At 38.1% G+C, this 20,032-nt stretch overlaps 1 protein-coding gene across 1 annotated transcript in view; it reads right to left on the bottom strand.

Moving 5' to 3' along the window:
• LOC107570018 (copine-8-like) overlaps nt 1-20,032 on the bottom strand; it is a 64,015-nt gene that overhangs the window by 5,704 nt on the left and 38,279 nt on the right. The window contains exons 8-15 of the mRNA XM_016256213.1: nt 17,513-17,616; nt 17,074-17,178; nt 12,406-12,447; nt 12,236-12,311; nt 11,394-11,447; nt 10,955-11,016; nt 6,677-6,723; nt 5,845-6,026 (exon numbers count right to left, since the gene is read on the bottom strand). Coding sequence (XP_016111699.1) covers nt 5,845-6,026; nt 6,677-6,723; nt 10,955-11,016; nt 11,394-11,447; nt 12,236-12,311; nt 12,406-12,447; nt 17,074-17,178; nt 17,513-17,616 — 672 coding nt within the window. The remainder of the gene's footprint in view (nt 1-5,844; nt 6,027-6,676; nt 6,724-10,954; nt 11,017-11,393; nt 11,448-12,235; nt 12,312-12,405; nt 12,448-17,073; nt 17,179-17,512; nt 17,617-20,032) is intronic.

Raw genomic sequence — 20,032 nt, 5'->3', positions numbered from 1 at the left:
TGACAGGAGGATCTGGTGGTTAACCGTGTCAAAAGCAGTGGACAGATCCAGCAAGATAAGTATAGAAGATTTGGAATCCTCTTCCCAGTCTTAGGGCTTCAACAACTGAGAGCAAGGCGGTCTCGGTTGAATGTCCACTTCTGAAACCAGACTGGTTGCTGTCAAGGAGGTAGTTCTGTGTGAGAAAGGCAAAGACTTGGTTGAACACAGCTTGCTCAAGTGTTTTTGCATTTACATTTTGTAATTTAGCAGACGCTTTTATCCAAAGCGACTTACAAATTAGGACAATAAAAGCAGTCAAAACTAACAAAAGAGCAACAATATATAAGTGCAAATGAGATCGAAGTCTCGGTTAGCCTAACGCAGTACACGTAGCAAGGTGTATATATATATATTATACACACACACATATACACACACAAAGAAAAACAACTAGATAGAATAGAAAAAATAGAAAGCTAGTGTTATTTTTGTTGTTGTTTTTTTGTATAAAAAAAGAAATAAAAAAAGAAGATAAATACAGATAAAGTAGAATTAAAATAGAATAGAAAGTGTTAGAGTTAGAGGGTCAAATAAAGGTGGAACAATGAAAGGAAGAAGGGAAACTGGTCTGTAGTTCTCAAAAAGAGATGGGTTAACAGTGGGTTTCTTAAGTAGTGGGGTTATACGAGCCTGTCTAAATGCTGAGGGAAAAACACCAGTGTGAAGAGATGTGTTAATGATTTGAGTGAGTGCAGGTACAACTGCAGGAGAAATGGCTTGAAGGAGATGAGATGGAATATGATCAAGCGGACAAGTACTAGGATGATGAGAAATTATGAGTTTGGAGACTTCTGCCTCAGAGAGTGAGGAAAAGGATGTGAATGAGTATGTTTATATATATGTGTGTACATACATACACACACATATGTACCGTATATGTGTATGTTTATATATGTATATACAGTATACACACATATATGTATATGTATATGTGTATATGTATGTTTATAATATAAAAATTTGGACATCATCCTACTCTTAATGCATCGTCTTAACTGTTCAGAACAAACAGGGAACTCATGAACAACCATCACAAAACAAAACAAAAAAAGCAGTCGTAGATCATCCAGGTAACCACACACAGTATTAAGAACCAAGGGTTCCCAAACTTTTGAAGGGGGTTATTTTAATAATTTCAGCAATTTTTGAATCAAAAGCCACAATACACATAGGAAAGGACAATGCCTCCATTTATCCACAATCAAACTGTTTCAAAATGTATATAGTGTATTCCTGTGTTGTATGCATGTTCCTAGGTTATAGTAGCTTAGTAATAACTCTGTAGTACTGTAGTGAAGCTCCAATTACTTGGATCTAGACATATGAATGTATTACTGCCTTAATGTTTCCCAATCCCTGGCATGCCAGGTATCAAAATGACTGTCTTCTGATTCCTGGATTAATGGTGTATTTTATGTCACCATAATTTGCACCATGCTCTTTTTACCATACTTTGACTTAATATTGGACAAATCCTCCAGACCACCATAAACCAAGCAAATAAGGTGTTGCGTGAGACAAAGGAACCTCTCCCGCTCAAAATTCATACCTCTACATTGGTCAATCTGCCAAAGATCGGTGTGACTGGTAGACCCTTAAAAGTCCCTAACCAAACCAATCATGGCTCAAACCCTTTGAGACACACTCTCCAAGACTCATCACCCTGGAGTCTGACTTTCCGGCAGCTTTTATCTTCAAGTAACTGTCAATTCGCTGTGGACGCTCTGATCTTCAGAACTCGACGAAAGCCTCCAGCTCACTCCTATGGTGCTTTTCCACTGTGTGGTACGACTCGGCTCGGTTTGCGTTTCCACTACTGTTTAGTACCGCTTTAGAGTGGGCGGGATTATTCACATGTCGTTATAGTTGTGGCGCCTCTACTGCTGCGACTAGTGAAAAACTTTTTCATTCCGCGTCACCCCATCAAGCTCTCGCTGGATCCTCTCCTCTGCTATCAACGAGAGGAATGTCTGTACTTCCGCAACAGACCACGAAACAGTCATTCTTTGGTTCTTAAAAAAGGTGCGCTCGTTCAAAACAGTTGCGTTCGATCCTTCGCTGGCTGTGCTGATTTACATCTGTGCTGGTTCTGTTGTGTCTCTGTGTCGTAAGTTCAGTGACGCAGGTAGTGACGATTCTCTCCGGCCAATCTGTGATCAGCAGAGTTTACACGTCACGTTTTGGTAACGGTACGGTTCATTTGGAACCCCAACCGTAGTGGTACTAAAAAAAGTACCAGATACCAGGTACTGTACCCAGTGGAAAACCCCCCAAAAGTGAACCGTACCGTGCCGTACCATGCAGTGGAAAAGCACCACTACAGAACTCATCAGGAACCTCCATTGTCTACCACATCCAGACGCTTGTTCAGAAACAAAGCCAATGCAAGTAACCGTTTCCAACTAGTTAGACGCATGTCTAAGTTTGCGCCCTTTTGTCAAGGTGATCTTTGATTCTCTGATGATTCTCATTAGGTTGTGGTTAATTGATGCTAAATACTGCCATTCTTTGTTCCTCTCTCTCTCTCTCTTTCCTTACTTTCCTTCATTCTGTATATATGTGTTTTACTTAGTCTTGTTGTATGTTAGCTGTAGTTTCATTTATTAAATCCCTTATATACACAATTGATTGCCTCTGTGTGCTGCTCACAATTCAGTGTAACTGAATGTTGATCTTGCTACATGCTAAGTTAATGCTAGTACTGTATGAAGTAGGAAGGTTATTCTTTCTTGGCCAGGAAAATAATCTTTCCTAGAATTGATAAATGATTATACTGTCGGTGGACGAACAGATTAAATCATTGAAATATTGATTCTGCTACAGTTAATTCTAAGATCTGAGCTAAATATTCATAATTAATTTAAAAAAGTTATAATTATAAATATAAAAAATATATAAATATAATTCCTTGCAAAACACAAAATTTATGTCACTGCCAAAACTTTTGGTCACGGCTGTAGTGATTTACACTAATAGAAGATAGTATAATCATAAATGTTTACAGTGATAAATCATTGTCATAGCAAAATGACAACAACAAGAATCAGCCCTCAAAAGTTTGATCTGGCCATCTGAGCTCACATCCCAGAAGCTTCCTGCAGTAAGAGCGAGTTTAAAGAGTGCTATTCACTCAAGTTAAGCTTTAATGCTCTGCTGAGTGCATATGGAGTCTCCCGCGTTCAGCCCTGAGGAGAAGTGTGTGTGTGTTTTAGCTTTGTGTGGGCAGCTGCAGCCGCAGGCAGTGCATCTGTTTGGACCAATAAGAAGGATCTGTGTCTCACTGTATATGGGATTATGTGATAGATTCTCTGTGACGGTTTCGTGGGTGTGGAAGAGGGGAAAAAAGAGAAAAAAATAAACTAAATAATTTCTGTCCTCTTTAGAAATGTGAGACAGCTGTGGGTAATCTCCATTTGCTAATGTCTATCAATCTTTTTCAATCTCCTTTATGAACGGTCGCATCCATATTTATCAGTTAGTCACCCTGCAGAGCCCTTATTTGTTTACCAGTGGTGTAGTTGTAGTTGTGTGAAATTAAAATGGGAGCTTTTTGGCATTTAGTCCATGTTTGTTGGAGGACAGGTTCAGAAGTGCATCTAAAAGAGCTAGAGGTGGAGGAGTTGTCACGGGGCTGACGAGACATGAGACGTGCAGATCCAAATGCAAGGCTTTATTCATAGACATGGTTAGAGACAGGCAAGGGTCAGATAATGGCAACGGGTATATAGAGGGCAAGACACAAGAATATTCCTAGGGCTAGCGTGGGTCTACGATCGGCGAACAGAATTAGCAGGGCGAGACTAGAGGGGTAAATTCAAGTACAATGCAAAGGTCCAGGCAGGGGCAAACAGTATCTGAATAGGGCAAGACGAGAGGCGGAATCCGAGGTGCACAGGCAAAGATCAGGATACGAGAAAACAGACAAGGCAAGACTAAGATAAGGCTATGAAAACTAACGGGCTCCGTAGAGTAGCTATCGCTATTGCTATTGCTATTGCTAGGTGAGTGATATACGCTAAACAATACTCGGCAGTGGGAAGGGATCAGAGTGAGTGTTATATAGGGAAGGTGTGATTGATTACAGCTGAGTGCAATCAACTGTGTGTGTAATCAGTGCAGTGGATGATGGGAACTGTAGTCCGGGTGAAGTGCAACAGTGGTGTGGTTCAAGAGTCTATAGTAGTGGAAGAGTGACCTCTGGTGGCGAGCAGACGGGAGTTCATGGACCGGATTCGTGACAGGAGTACAGCCATACCAGGTAGCCCAGGCAGATGTGTACAGTCTATGGTTGGGGTTTGGCAGAAACTAGGATACTGGGATACCAGCATACCAAGGTTAGAAACCATAGTCCAATGTTTTTCAGTATATATCCCTGGGGCACCAGGACTGAATATGAATCTATAATGAATCTCTGCATTAGACAAAACACTTGATTCAATTGACTTTTTGCAAAGAGCTTAATTGACAGGTGATCTGACCAATCATAACGCAGAATTCGCCATCTTGCCTGACAAACAAATCAGACAGGAGAGCAGATTGACTTCGGTAAACTTGAAAAATTGTGTGTATTGACATCTTTTCACAGTTGAAATAAAATACGTTATGATGTTCATTCATGTTTATTTCGTGCTTTAATTAAATATGAAAAGACATCGGTTCATGTGTGCCGCTTTAAATGAGGCAATACAGCGATCTGTCATGAAACATTAAAGAGCCACAAATGGAATTTATTGTTTGAATTTCTTAAAAAAAAGACTAAATTTGAAAGCTGAGATTCACACCAGAAGTAACATACTCTGTCTTGTCTGTCGGCGTGTTGTCAGTTTCCACTTTGCTCCACAATTCATTTTTTTACTGTGTGAGAACGTAGTGTGTCGTGTAGAGAGGCATGGCTTGTCGGACATAGCAACAGTAACTAAGGAGGGCAGGTTTTTGCAAACGGTCAATTGGGTTTATTAGTTAAATGAGACACCTAAAATGTTCAGCACCTCAGGGGACCCTCAAAGAACACACAAAGTGTATTTATATGTGCAAAAAACACTGGTAATGATTAAAACTAGCTCATTATAATTCCATTGTCGCACAGCATCATTAATTCCTCTTGCATTGCCTTTGCATTGCAATATAAATGTTGTAGTGCAAGTTCACTTATTCCGTTTCCAAAATTGGTAAATACAAATAGAGGAATACACTAAATAAGTTGATAAAGCACTGATTTACATAAACAAATAGCTGGGGTAATGGATCATTTTGATTGGGTTTTTCTTAAATCGTTTTCCTTACCCTAATATAAGAATACCATTTAGGGTATTTCATTCATGACAACTCACAGGGTAGTTCAGACATTGATAATGTATTTTGTCTTGGCAGACTAGATTTGCTATGCATGCTGGTGCTGCACAAAAAGGCATAAATACAGTAAGATCCTTTGTAGCAAATCTAGACATGTGGTGCTGGGGGAGGTGGAGGATTGCACAGAAACTCTAAAAGGGTGCAGCAGGAAAACTTGCAAAGACTGAACCAGACTATACGAATGTTGACCAAGAAAGCTTATTGGGTGTAGATAAATCTACAGATTGGACCTGATATGCTGACAGGGCAAAAATCTGGGCAAAAGACATGTAGTTTATTCTATCCTGAAATGACTTGAGCATTTTCAGTGTAAGATTGTCAATGTAACACTCTCACTGATAAATAAAACACACAAAAACATGCTGTTTGAGAACAAATAGTTTGAATATAAAAACCAAGCAACTACGTTTAGCTACTTAACAGTAAAATTTAAAAAGAAAGTGTCCTCACCAGTGGGAATTCATGAGACACGTGGCCATCGGGTGGCAGTTTTGCACCAAACCCCAGTGCAGGGAACAGCTTATCACTGTCATAGTCCTGAATAATCTCCCCCACGGCTCTGAGGGCCAGTGCATACGCATTCAGATGATACGGGCTCATGTAGTGTAGAGAGGTAGGCTGGGAAGGGTTGCCTGCCGTAAATAAAGCAGAAAATGCATGAATCAAAAAAGCATTTAAATATGAATGGAAATATTTCTTCATATTTCTTTATATTTTCTTCATATTTCTGTAAAGAAATAAGATTTCAGGCTGTATAAGTAACAATTCTAATGAAATGGTTCCATTTGTGTAACATGTACCCATGATGAACTACTGACATTATTTGGGCATTTGATGTCTTTGTTAAACCCAGTTATGCTGTGCAAAAATAATGATCAGTCTATGCATTATCTTTAGATATTAGAGTATTTTGACCACATTAAATTGGCTCTTTTTAGCTGAATAGTTCAATCCTGATATGGAGAAATAATCAATGTTTTTTTTTCAATTAATTTTAAACTAATATATAAACTTTAATATATATATAATTAAATTTTTGCAGTTATTTAAAAATACTTTCACTTATTTTTTGGGGGTAGTACTTTTTAATTTTTAATTGAGTACAATTTTTTTTTACATAGTATGTGTACTTTAAGTACAATTTCTCAGTACTTTTTACACCTTGGTTAGTTACAATAAATAACTATTAGTAAATTTACATGAACACAAAAAAAGCCATTATCATAAAATGTAAATGATGCTTTTTCTTTTGAAGAGCAATGTTTCAGTGATGTAAGCTCACCGTTTGATGCAGTAAAATCAATGGCCACTGTGAAATTAATTTGAGTGCTGCAAGTGAACAGAGCAAAAACAATTATTTGAGCACATGTGAGTCAGCTTATGAACATAAAATATACATTGTTTATTAAAGTATAAAAAAGCTCTTCCTTCAAATCCCCAGTGAGCTGACTGTGTGAAACTCTGTCTCAGCTCAATTTAATCTGTGGACACAAATTGAAGAAGTTATTCCCTCAGAGCAGCTCTGCGTTTGTCTAATATTCTCTCTGCAGCTTCCTGGTTTTTCTGTCTGTTCAACAGAATGCATATATTTAGAGAGATTCACTAACTGTCTGTAAGAATGTTCCACAGTAGTCTTTTTGCAGATTCTTCCAATTATTCATCAGATATTTCCAGTGTTTGCTGGACTGTTTGAAGGCCAGGTCATGTGCCTGGGGTCTTTGTGTCTCTCAGAATAGAGTGCTCTATTTATAGCTCTGTTTATTACGGCATCATAATGCAGTGCGCTGTCTGTGAATATGTGAATATGTGGCGAGGAGGAGAGGGGAAGGAAGAGGGAATTATTCATGGATGGTGAGGCACAGCAATGTGTTTCCAGTCTCAATCGATGAGCTCAAGTATGTTCGTATGCATGGAAAACCCGGATGACGTCACAGTTTATGTGAGATACTGAATTCTGGAGTTTCCAAAATGATGCATCTATTTCCAGCAAGATAACTAGATGTCATGGTTTTACAGTAATAGAAACTCTTTCACTGAAGTAACGTGACAGCATAGCCTACTAGTGTTTAAAACATTTATTACAGAGAATACCGTAGCAGCCATCTAGACCACCACCCCACCCACTGCCTAGCAACCACATAGCAATGCCCTAGCGTCCACCCAAAACACCCTAGCAACTGCTATGCAACCACATAGCTATGCCCTAGCAACCACAGAAAACATTCTAGCAACTGCCTAGCAACACCTTAGAAACTTAGCAACCACCCAGAAAAGCGCCTAGTGCCACAGCAAGCACCACTCACATATTCTTCTTCTTTCTGTTGGTCACTTGTTATGTTGTGTTAAAGTTCTGAAACTAGGGGTCACTCTTGGGAGCCCAAACACCTCTGACATTCAGAAAAGGCCAATGCAATTGGCAAGTGAAATTTGCATGCATGGCCACTCCCTGGACAACCGGGTATATAAGGGGCCTGCATGCTTCACTTAATAAGCTTTGTTCTTTGCAGCTGATGCAGTGTTATTTGAAAGGAGAAGTCTCCTCTCACCTCTCACCGTTGAATTCTACGACACAATCAGCAGACTCTCCTCACCTCAAAATACAGACATGGAGGATTGTGTATATGGCAATATGCATTCTATTTGTGTCCTACTAGGTCTGTTGTATGTCTCCCTCAGATGGTCACAATCGCTGTCCTCAGCTTTTGAGTCGGACTCATACTGAAACAGCTTTCGTGGATGGTTCTTGTTCTGCTTGTGAGATCATGACCATGGCCACATTGCACTCACAGCTCTCATTCTTACTCAAAAGACTGAGAGTCACCTCAGATGTTTCCTGTCCTAGTCATTCTAGTCTCAGGTACAAGGCCTTGACAATGTGCTCTGAGTGTGAGTCTGGGGATGCAAGGTGAATCCCCATGAACCTCCCATTCCTCCCCTCACACGTCTCTTCCATATGGGTTTGAGAGCAATGTGAGCTCAATTTCTCATTCAGAGCATCGGAGAGTGGGCTTGAGCAATCTGATGCTGATGGCTCGGCTGACCTCTTGTCTTTGGGCAGCTTTTTGCCAAGAGCATTGGGCTTGACTGGAATATTCTAACCTACCCTAAGTGCTTAAGGCTTGATAATTGGTTCTTGGTGTATGAGCATGACACATAGCCGTCCTGTCTGACTCCCATCCAGGGCCTGTAAGTTTACTTCTTCTCTCGTGGCGAAGGCTTACAATGCCTCTGGACAAGCTGCATCAACAACATTGTCGAGGAATTTGCTCAACAGTTCTCGGCTGTGAAAAAGCAGATGGAGGTTATTAAAAACAAAGTCTCGGAGCAGGTCAAGACCCACCCCTGAAGCAGCAGCACCTGCCTGCTTGTTGCTGAGGGTGGCCCCCTGTGAAGGCTGCACAGGCCCTGCCAAAAACCCGGGTGCACAATGGCTTTCTCATGGGAAGGAGACACTGCCAGCTCATCCACAGGCTACTAAGAACCCACTAAAGGCTTAGAAGCAGTCTTGAGACGGGAAACCGAGAGAAGGAGTCTGGACACTTGGTTGGCCCATCATGCTGGCTTCTCAGACAGGCATATCAGTACAAGGTCCTCCCTTTCAGGTTGTCCCTGTCTCCTCGTGTCTTCTGGAAAGTCGCAGAGGCTGCCCTTGTCCCACTGAGGGAAGCAGGTATTTGCATGCTTGAAGACTGGCTAATATTAGCTGACTCATTAGAGTTGTTGTGTGCACACAGGGACATGGTCTTGGAGCACCTAGCCCAATTGCGAGAGGGTCAACTTGGAGAAGAGTATACTCTCTCCTGTGCAGAGCATCTCTCTTCTCATTGTGGAGTTGGACTCAGTCACCATGATGGCACATCTCTTACAAGACTGTTCTCAGTCAGTGCTGAACTGCTTGTATAAGTTCAAATACAAGACCGTGGTTCCTCTCAAATATTTCCAAAAGCTCCCGGGGCATCGGTCATCCTTGGCCGCTGTAACGTCAGTTGGGTTGAAGTATATGAGGCTGCTTCAGCACTGGCATCATGATCGAATCAGTAGATGGGCATGGTGCCGCAGCTCAAAACAAGTTCCCATCATGCCTGTGTGCCATCATACATTTAGCCCTTGGATGGACAGCACAGGTAGAAATGTTTGCTATCACCAGCGGTGACAGACACAACAACTTAGGCTAGAGCCTCCTCTGCTAGGCAGATATATACCTTGAAGTGGCACCTCTTCATTGCTTTGTGCTCTGGGGAAGATCCAAGAAAATGTGGTATTGGATCAGTGCTTTCTTTCCTCCAAGAGGGCCTGGACAGGCACCTGTCTCCATTCACCTAAAAAGTGTCTGTAGCTGCAATAGAAGCAAATGACGACATTGTGGATGGCAAATCAGTAGGAAAGCACAATATCATTTTTAGATTTCTCAAAAGTGCAAGGAGATTAAATCCTCCAAGAGCGAATCTCATCCCTTCTTGGGATCTCTCGGTGGTCTTACAGGCCCTGCAAGGAGATCCGTTTGAGCCTCTACAGTCAGTTGAGCTTAGTGTCCTTTCTATAAAGATGGCCTTCCTGACTGTGCTCACCTCTGTCAAGAAGGTGAGGGATCATCCAGCCCACTCCGTTAATGAAATATGCCTGTAGTTCGGGCCGGCAGACTCCCACATAGTCCTTAGACCGTGGCCTGGCTATGTGCTGAAGGTTCCCACTACCCTGTTCAGGGATCAAATGGTAACCCGACAAGCACTCCCTCTGGATGACGGAGACCCAGTCTTGTCTTTGTTGTGCCCAGTGCATGCTTATTCACATATATCTTGATTGCACAGAGTTTAAGGCAATCTAAACAATTCTTTGTCAGGCATATCAAGTCTGAGGTATTGGGAGTGAGGGCTCACTCAACCAGGTGTGTCACTGCCTCTTTGGCCTTAGTGAAAAGTGCCTCATTAGCAGACATATGTAGAACTGCAGGCTGGGCTACACCCAGATTTTATAATCTACACATGGCACCAGTTTCATCTACAGTTCTGCATACCAAAAATGAATCGAGATGACTGGTAGGGTGTAGAGCTTGCATTCAGTGTCTTTTCGTTCTATGAGGTGGTAATGGATGCTGTTCAGGTCCAGTTTTTAGTTTACCTTGAGTGGTGAACACTGGACTGCTGTTCTCCATCATTAGATGCATAGCATTCACAACAGCACACAGGCTCCTTATATACCCAGATGTCTGAGTGTGGCCAGGTGTGCAAATTTCACTCACCAATTTCAATGCCCTTTTCTGAATACGTCAGAGGTTTCGGGCTCCCAAGCGCAACCCCTCAATGTCTCTGTTCCCTCCATAGGGGAACAAGGATTATGTTAGCAGTAGAGATGTCGTTGCATACTGTTATACACACACACACACACACACACACAACTATACATTTTCATTGTCAGTTATGGGTATTATTATATTTATAGATTTAATCTGGTATAAAACTATGGTATGTAATTATGTAATAATTACATTTATCAATATCATTGTTCATAAGGATTGTTAAAGTGCACACACACACACACACACACACACACAAATACTGACCCTCCTTTGATGTAGTCCAGGAACGTAACCTCGACATCAATGAAGCAGGACAGGAGAGTGACCTGTCAACATGAAAGTTTGGTAACACTTCCTATGTAGAGTCCTAAAGGGCATCATCACACTTTCAATAAGCAATGCATACTTTAATCATAAATGTCATATCAATATTCATGCTCAGGGTGATGACGTAACTCTCTAGAGTCACGGCATCAAGGCTGACCAATGATGAGCTACATCAAAATATATGAATATTTATATGCACAGCTTATGAAGGCATTGTGCATTGCTTATGAAGATATAATGTAGGACCTTCTATAAGAAGTCTTACCAATAAGGATGTTTGTTTGTTAGAACAAACATGTATTGTTTTCTTTTGGTCTTCTTTGGAACTTTTTTTTTCATTAATTAAACTGGAGGATCTAGTTAAAAATTCACTCACGGTTCCTGAGTTTAGATATTTCTTCTTCTTTTTCTTTTTCTTGGGGTTCAGCACCTGCAGAAATACAGCAATGTCAGACACAGGATGTTGCTGAAATGTTGCTTAATCTCTGTTTATTTTTTAATGTTTTGTTTGTCATTTCATTCTATTTCTTTTCTTGTCTTGCTCTAACTATATTTTGCCATGATAGGTGAACATGGTGAATACACTAAGAATGTGTGAATTTTGTGTCAAGAAATTCAACCACAGTGAAGAAGATATTGATTGTGTCAAAAAACTAGATCATCAGAAGCTCTTGGTGGAGATGAACATTTGACTGCATTTCCTAGACCTCTCGCTGTTATCTAAGGTTCTTGTGCAGCAGCCGGTTTTGATAAGTTTTCTTGTCCCTTATGGGTTTGATTTATGCTTCAGTGATGTGGAGGGCATACAAAAGATGAAAAAAGATGAGATTTCACAGGGATGGGGGACAAAATGTCACAGAAAGGCCAGAAACATAATTTACACCATAAACACAGACACAGTTCCCAAAAGAGTTATTGTATATGAGCTACATTTAATATAATATTAAATAAGATAAGTAAATGTTCATGTAGCTAGACATTTAGCTTAAACCTAATTAGGGAAACCCTTTTTTTGCTTCATTGAACTGTTTGACAAATCAGATTTTCCAGTGCTACATATAAAATAATAAATAGCTTCAATACTGTTCCTCAGGCCTCAACAACACACTCGTGAAGTAATGTAAATATCTGCAATAAAAGCTTTTTTAAAAGCTAACATTTACGATATTTTAGGCAGACGTGTGTGAAAAATACATGAGGAAAATGAGAGTGGCTCACCTCCCACACAGTAAACTGAGAGTGGCCTTTAGAGAGCTCCCTGTAGCTGGTGCTGAACTCGCCGATGTAGTCATGACTGAAAACACACACACACACACACACATACAGTCTCATGCCTTATCTTGATGCATCTTATCTTCAGTATCACAGAATGATTGTTTATTTCTTACCCTCCATCTCTGTCCCAGTCATACACCTCAATTTTTATTGCTCTGCAAAAAAAAGAAAAGAAAGTTTAGTCATTGAAAGCATGTAGTATTATTTAGGTTAGTCAATTTTGATGTTAAGTCAATTCCTTTAAAGATTAAGTAAATGTCTAAAGATTTTAAAGGGGTCATCAGATGCAAAATTCACTTTTACATGTTGTTTGAACATACGTGTGTTGGCAGTGTGTGTACACATATAATGATAAAAATCCACCCAGTGTTTTTTTTTTTAGTCCCCAATAATAATGATCACTTTTTCAGATCAGGCTGTTTTATCACAGACCTGCCCTGAGTGAGCTGTCACCAATCTGCCATTTTTTCAACACTGATTGTCTCCTAGAATGTCTCCTAAGCGATTAAGTTGTTTTATTGTTGGATTTAATAATGAACATAGCAGTCGTCATTGTCCAAGACGCAGTGGATTATGAATCTTTGCAAATCCCCTTTCCTAATAATGTGATAGTTAACAAGTTCCACGGCTAAAGTAAACAGTCTCATGAGAACGGCTCGTCACCCCACGGCAGAGAGGGGGGGAAGAGCAAAGCTCATTAGCATTTAAAGGGACATGCATCGAAACGGGTCGCTGTGAACAGAGCTGTTTTTGACAGGGTAAAAAGGATGTTGCTTTACACTACCATTGAGAAATTTTAACCAAAGTATGTTATAGACTTTTCATTAAGACCCTAAAGAATCATATCAATTTGTAGAAAATGGGCATCCGATGACCCCTTTAAACATTCTATCAGACAAAGAATGTCTTCAAGTGTTGATGAATGACGCCATCTCAAGCTAAATTAATATATTTTGTATGTGTGTGTGTGTGTGTGTGTGTGTGTGTGCTTTCAGATTGGAAACAGGGTTGACAATTTTACAATTAAATGAGACATTTTAAGTTTTGTGGTCAAGGTAACGGCACTACAAATGATTTATTATTAGCAGAAACTAGGGCTGCCCTTGACTAAGTGTTTTTCTGGTCGACTAGTAGTCGTTCATTTTAAGCATTAGTCGATTAATCGCACGTTTATTAATAAACCTTTTAAATCATTATAATGAGCCTTTAATTGCCTACATAGCCTAATAAGTGCTCAAGCACACGCATAAAGCTTGCCACAGCACACCGGCAGAAGTAATGATTATGAATGTGTCAGGGAAAAACAGTAAGAAGGCTGCATTGACATTTTAATAATTCACTGATAAACAAGTGCTTTCTTTGTTTCGGTTTAAGAGATGAATCGGCGACACTGACTCTTCATCTCCGCAGTATTGGATGTGCCTGTATGCATGTTCCATACGGATTACATAATCGAAGAGTATTTGTTTTCCATTTGAATTGGTTCGGTTGAAAGTAGACATTTCACTCTCTATAGATATATTTTTAATGTCCGTAAGGCAAAGATACACGGAGTTTCGCACTCAAGTTCACAGAGACCGACACACACACACACACACATACAGTCTCATGCCTTATCTTGATGCATCTTATCTTCAGTATCACAGAATGATTGTTTATTTCTTACCCTCCATCTCTGTCCCAGTCATACACCTCAATTTTTATTGCTCTGCAAAAAAAAGAAAAGAAAGTTTAGTCATTGAAAGCATGTAGTATTATTTAGGTTAGTCAATTTTGATGTTAAGTCAATTCCTTTAAAGATTAAGTAAATGTCTAAAGATTTTAAAGGGGTCATCAGATGCAAAATTCACTTTTACATGTTGTTTGAACATACGTGTGTTGGCAGTGTGTGTACACATATAATGATAAAAATCCACCCAGTGTTTTTTTTTTTAGTATAATGATCAAATGATCACTTTTTCAGATCAGGCTGTTTTATCACAGACCTGCCCTGAGTGAGCTGTCACCAATCTGCCAACACTGATTGACTGATTGTCTCCTAGAATGTCTCCTAAGCGATTAAGTTGTTTTATTGTTGGATTTAATAATGAACATAGCAGTCGTCATTGTCCAAGACGCAGTGGATTATGAATCTTTGCAAATCCCCTTTCCTAATAATGTGATAGTTAACAAGTTCCACGGCTAAAGTAAACAGTCTCATGAGAACGGCTCGTCACCCCACGGCAGAGAGGGGGGGAAGAGCAAAGCTCATTAGCATTTAAAGGGACATGCATCGAAACGGGTCGCTGTGAACAGAGCTGTTTTTGACAGGGTAAAAAGGATGTTGCTTTACACTACCATTGAGAAATTTTAACCAAAGTATGTTATAGACTTTTCATTAAGACCCTAAAGAATCATATCAATTTGTAGAAAATGGGCATCCGATGACCCCTTTAAACATTCTATCAGACAAAGAATGTCTTCAAGTGTTGATGAATGACGCCATCTCAAGCTAAATTAATATATTTTGTATGTGTGTGTGTGTGTGTGTGTGTGTGTGTGTGTGTGCTTTCAGATTGGAAACAGGGTTGACAATTTTACAATTAAATGAGACATTTTAAGTTTTGTGGTCAAGGTAACGGCACTACAAATGATTTATTATTAGCAGAAACTAGGGCTGCCCTTGACTAAGTGTTTTTCTGGTCGACTAGTAGTCGTTCATTTTAAGCATTAGTCGATTAATCGCACGTTTATTAATAAACCTTTTAAATCATTATAATGAGCCTTTAATTGCCTACATAGCCTAATAAGTGCTCAAGCACACGCATAAAGCTTGCCACAGCACACCGGCAGAAGTAATGATTATGAATGTGTCAGGGAAAAACAGTAAGAAGGCTGCATTGACATTTTAATAATTCACTGATAAACAAGTGCTTTCTTTGTTTCGGTTTAAGAGATGAATCGGCGACACTGACTCTTCATCTCCGCAGTATTGGATGTGCCTGTATGCATGTTCCATACGGATTACATAATCGAAGAGTATTTGTTTTCCATTTGAATTGGTTCGGTTGAAAGTAGACATTTCACTCTCTATAGATATATTTTTAATGTCCGTAAGGCAAAGATACACGGAGTTTCGCACTCAAGTTCACAGAGACCGAGACAGCAGAAAGTGTATTATGTTTGCTTTCATTATTTTACAATAGCGCATTTTGTTGTTATTGCGAGTGCACACAAACAAACGTAGAATCTTTACAGATTTGAAAGATGTATTACTCTTATCTGTATGACCAAAAATTACGGAGTATTTTAAGAGCAAGTGAGCGCACCGGCACCCCCATCTGTCCTGCAGTGAGCATTACTGTTTAACTTCAACACTACTAGTGCACATTTCTCTAGGTTAACATTAGATTGAGCGGCCAGGTAAAGTTGCTAATACTTACATATTTCAGATGATAAGCCATGTTTGTGGTCGATGAATGATAGGCAAGCATTTGGATGTCCTGCCCGATGTACTGTAATACCATAGACCAGCCGTTAACGATCTGCGTGACTTCGCCAATGTGGATTTTTTTTTCTAAGCGACTAATACAATTTTGGTCGACCAAGCCTCTTCTGGTCGACTAACGATTAGTCGACTATTAGGGGGAAGCCCTAGCAGACACTTTATTTTTCTATTAGGAATTGTTTATTAAAAATCTTTGTAACAGGGTTGACATTTTAAAATAATTGCCAACTGGCAAACATAAAAACAATACCGTAAAGTAATTAAAAAGATGCTGAATTCATCTGGAATAAAGTCGTTCTGATTGTTTTTTCAGTAGAGTAATTTATTATTTTAATAAGAGGTAGTTATAATTGTAACAGGGTTGACACATAAACATATACACTACTGCTCTAAAGTTTGGGGTCAGCAAGATTTTTTTTTATCATTTGTTAGTTTTTTTTAATCATCTTAGTGCAACAAAGCAAATGATCTAACAAATTCTGAAATTGGTGAGAAATCAGCATTTAAAAATATGTATATTTAAAAAAAATGCTGTTCTTTTTCATTTTAGAATGAAATTAGCATATTAGAATGATTTCCGAAACTCTAAAGTTTGGGGTCAGCAAGATTTTTTTTTATCATTTGTTAGTTTTTTTTAATCATCTTAGTGCAACAAAGCAAATGATCTAACAAATTCTGAAATTGGTGAGAAATCAGCATTTAAAAATATGTATATTTAAAAAAAATGCTGTTCTTTTTAATTTTAGAATGAAATTAGCATATTAGAATGATTTCCGAAAGATCATGTGACACTAAAGACTGGAGTAATGATGCTGAAAATTCAGCTTCGCAACACAGGAATAAAGTACATTTTAAAATATATTAACATAGAAAACAGTTCATTTAAATTGAAATAATATGTTACAGTATTACTGTTTTTAGTGTATTTTTGCTTAATAAATTCTTTCAAATTCTTAGTTTCTTTCAAAAACTATTAGAATGATTTCCGAAAGATCATGTGACACTAAAGACTGGAGTAATGATGTTGAAAATTCAGCTTCGCAACACAGGAATAAAGTACATTTTAAAATATATTAAAATAGAAAACAGTTCATTTAAATTGAAATAATATGTTACAGTATTACTGTTTTTAGTGTATTTTTGCTTAAATAAATTCTTTCAAATTCTTAGTTTCTTTCAAAAACGAATTATACTAAACATAAACTAAAAATTAATGCTAATACACTTCTCACTCCCACCATGTCAGTATCCTGTTCAGTGTCTTTTAAGCTCAGAGGTCTAATATTTGACCCACCTGTCATAGTCTCCATTACACAGTGCTCTGACTGGGATCTTGAAGGCCTGCCATACAGGGTCCAACGTGTTTTTCACCACCTCTGTCTTATGACAGATGGTAAATCTAGGAAGCAGGACACGTCAAAGAAGAGGAACCACAACATGGGAGGTGAGAATCAGTCAGTGTGAAAGGGGTCTTAAATAGGTCACATCACACATGCATCATTTACTGCGAGTCAAAGAGTGTCATAGAAGACCAGGCTCGAAGACAAGATATTAAATGAGACATCCAATTTCAGTCTCAAACATGACCATATTATTAGACTTACAACATCAAATGTAACATTTAAAATATAAGTACTGATGTAAATAAAAAGAAATTGCACATCTCTTATTCTATTGTCTGTATTTTATGAACTGTGTTCAATAGGAAAATAGGACGAAAAATAAAAACTTACGTTCCATCTTCATTGCTACGGTAAAAGACCAGGAAAGGGTCTGACTTTCCAAAGAAATCTTTCTTGTCCAGTTTGTTGCCACAAAACTGCATCAATACTGACTCCTGATTAAAGAAGAACACATAAGCACAGATTGTATGAAAAGAGAAAAGAGGAGAACAGAAGAGACAAAAAGAGATAAGAAGACAAGAAGAGCATGTCACACATGAAAAGATTAAATGAGACAAGAAGAGAATAAACTAAAGAAGAAGAAATATGGAAGAGAGAAATGAAATGAAACAGGAAGAGACTAGATTAAATAAGAGATGAGACAAGGAAGAAGAAAAAAGAAGAGTTACTAATAGACAAGAATAAACTGACCAAAAAAGACTTGATGAGAAGAAGTGAGATGAAGAGAGGATGTGAAGAGAATAAATGAGACAAGAAGAGACAAGACAAAACATTAGATGAGAAGAAACAAGACAGGAAGAGAAGACATTAGACAACACCAAACATAAACAAAATAAATGAGACAAGAAGAAAAGTAAACGAGGTAAAAGAATGACTTAAAAGAAGACATTAGACAATGCAATACAAGAAGAGACAAGACGAGACAAAAAAGACTAGAAGGGAAGAAATGAGACTGGAAGAGAAGACATGATGTGAATTGAGACAAGAAATGAAACAAGAACAGATTAGATGAAATAAGAGATGAGACAAGGCAAGAAGAAAAAAGAAGAGACACTAATAGACAAGAATAACCAGACTAAAAAAAAGAAGACTTGATGAGAAGAAATGAGACATGAAGAGAGGACATGAGACAAGTGTAGATGTAAAGAGAATAAATGAGACAAGATTAGAAAAGACAAACAAAAAAAGAAAACGAGACAAAAACATTAAATGAGAAGAAACAAGACGGGAAAAGAAGACATGAGACAAGACATGAAGGGAAGAGAATAAATGAGACTAGAGGAGACAAGACAAATGAGACCAAAAAAGAGGACCAGAAAGAAATACTAGATGAGAAGAAAAAAGACAGGAAGAGAAGACATGAAGAGACAAGATGAGACAAAGAAGACAAGACAAAAAAAATAGTAGATGAAAAGAGATGAGACAAGGCAAGAAGAAAAAAGAAGAGACACTAATAGACAAGAATAAACAGACCAAAAAAAAGAAAACTTGATGAGAAGAAATGAGACATGAAGAGAGGACATGAGACAAGTGTAGATGTAAAGAGAATAAATGAGACAAGATTAGAAAAGACAAACAAAAAAAGAAAACGAGACAAAAACATTAAATGAGAAGAAACAAGACAGGAAAAGAAGACATGAGACAAGACATGAAGGGAAGAGAATAAATGAGACTAGAGGAGACAAGACAAATGAGACCAAAAAAGAGGACCAGAAAAAAATACTAGATGAGAAGAAAAAAGACAGGAAGAGAAGACATGAGACAAGAAGATGAGACAATTAAACATGGACAAGGCAAGAAGAAAAAAGAAGAGACACTAATAGACAAGAATAAACAGACCAAAAAAAAGAAAACTTGATGAGAAGAAATGAGACATGAAGAGAGGACATGAGACAAGTGTAGATGTAAAGAGAATAAATGAGACAAGATTAGAAAAGACAAACAAAAAAAGAAAACGAGACAAAAACATTAAATGAGAAGAAACAAGACAGGAAAAGAAGACATGAGACAAGACATGAAGGGAAGAGAATAAATGAGACTAGAGGAGACAAGACAAATGAGACCAAAAAAGAGGACCAGAAAAAAATACTAGATGAGAAGAAAAAAGACAGGAAGAGAAGACATGAGACAATTAAACATGATGATGAACCCTCTACCTCTAAAAAAATATTTGAATCTTTTTCTTTTCTAAGAACGGTTTAACTTTTAAAAAAAAAATTTTGGGAAAAAAATATTATTTTAAGGTACTTTATGATTTGTTGCCATACGGCAACAGCATACAATAGTGGATCTATCTTAGAGTAAGTGTAAGCTTACTTATAATTAATATTTTCTCTCAGCAATGTTGTTTGTGTTGATTCAATTGGTGCTATTATAAGCTTTAACACAGTACTTACTTATAATTGACACCTTATACATACTTTCCAACAACTTGTGCTTTTATTTATTCCATTATTTTTTTGCTGAATAATGATTTATATTTGTTTTAATTTCATTACATTTTTCATGAATGTTATTTAAACTGCAAATTTATACAGTTAAAACAAATATAATACTGTATATAATGTATCATAAAACACTGACATAGAACCAAAAACATTGCAGTTCATGAAAATTCAGCATTATGCAATCTCTTGAGAGGAAGACTATGAACATCACCCCCCCCAATAATCCTTGAAAGATCACCTTTTTTATGTATGAAACTTCACAAAGCAGTTTTTTCATGTGCAGGAAGAGCAAGTTCTGCCCTTTTCTTCTTTACCTTGCCATAGAATATGGCCGTGCTCACTGATGTAATGCTACCTGTATTCATATTTAATCAAAAGTAAAATTGCCATTTCAATTTGATTA

Source organism: Sinocyclocheilus grahami, unplaced genomic scaffold, assembly GCF_001515645.1.
Source record: "Sinocyclocheilus grahami isolate Dianchi unplaced genomic scaffold, SAMN03320097.WGS_v1.1 scaffold1405.1, whole genome shotgun sequence".
Taxonomy (NCBI): Eukaryota; Metazoa; Chordata; class Actinopteri; order Cypriniformes; family Cyprinidae; genus Sinocyclocheilus; species Sinocyclocheilus grahami.
Note: the sequence above shows the minus strand (reverse complement) of the source record. Positions and strands in the feature narration are given on the sequence as shown.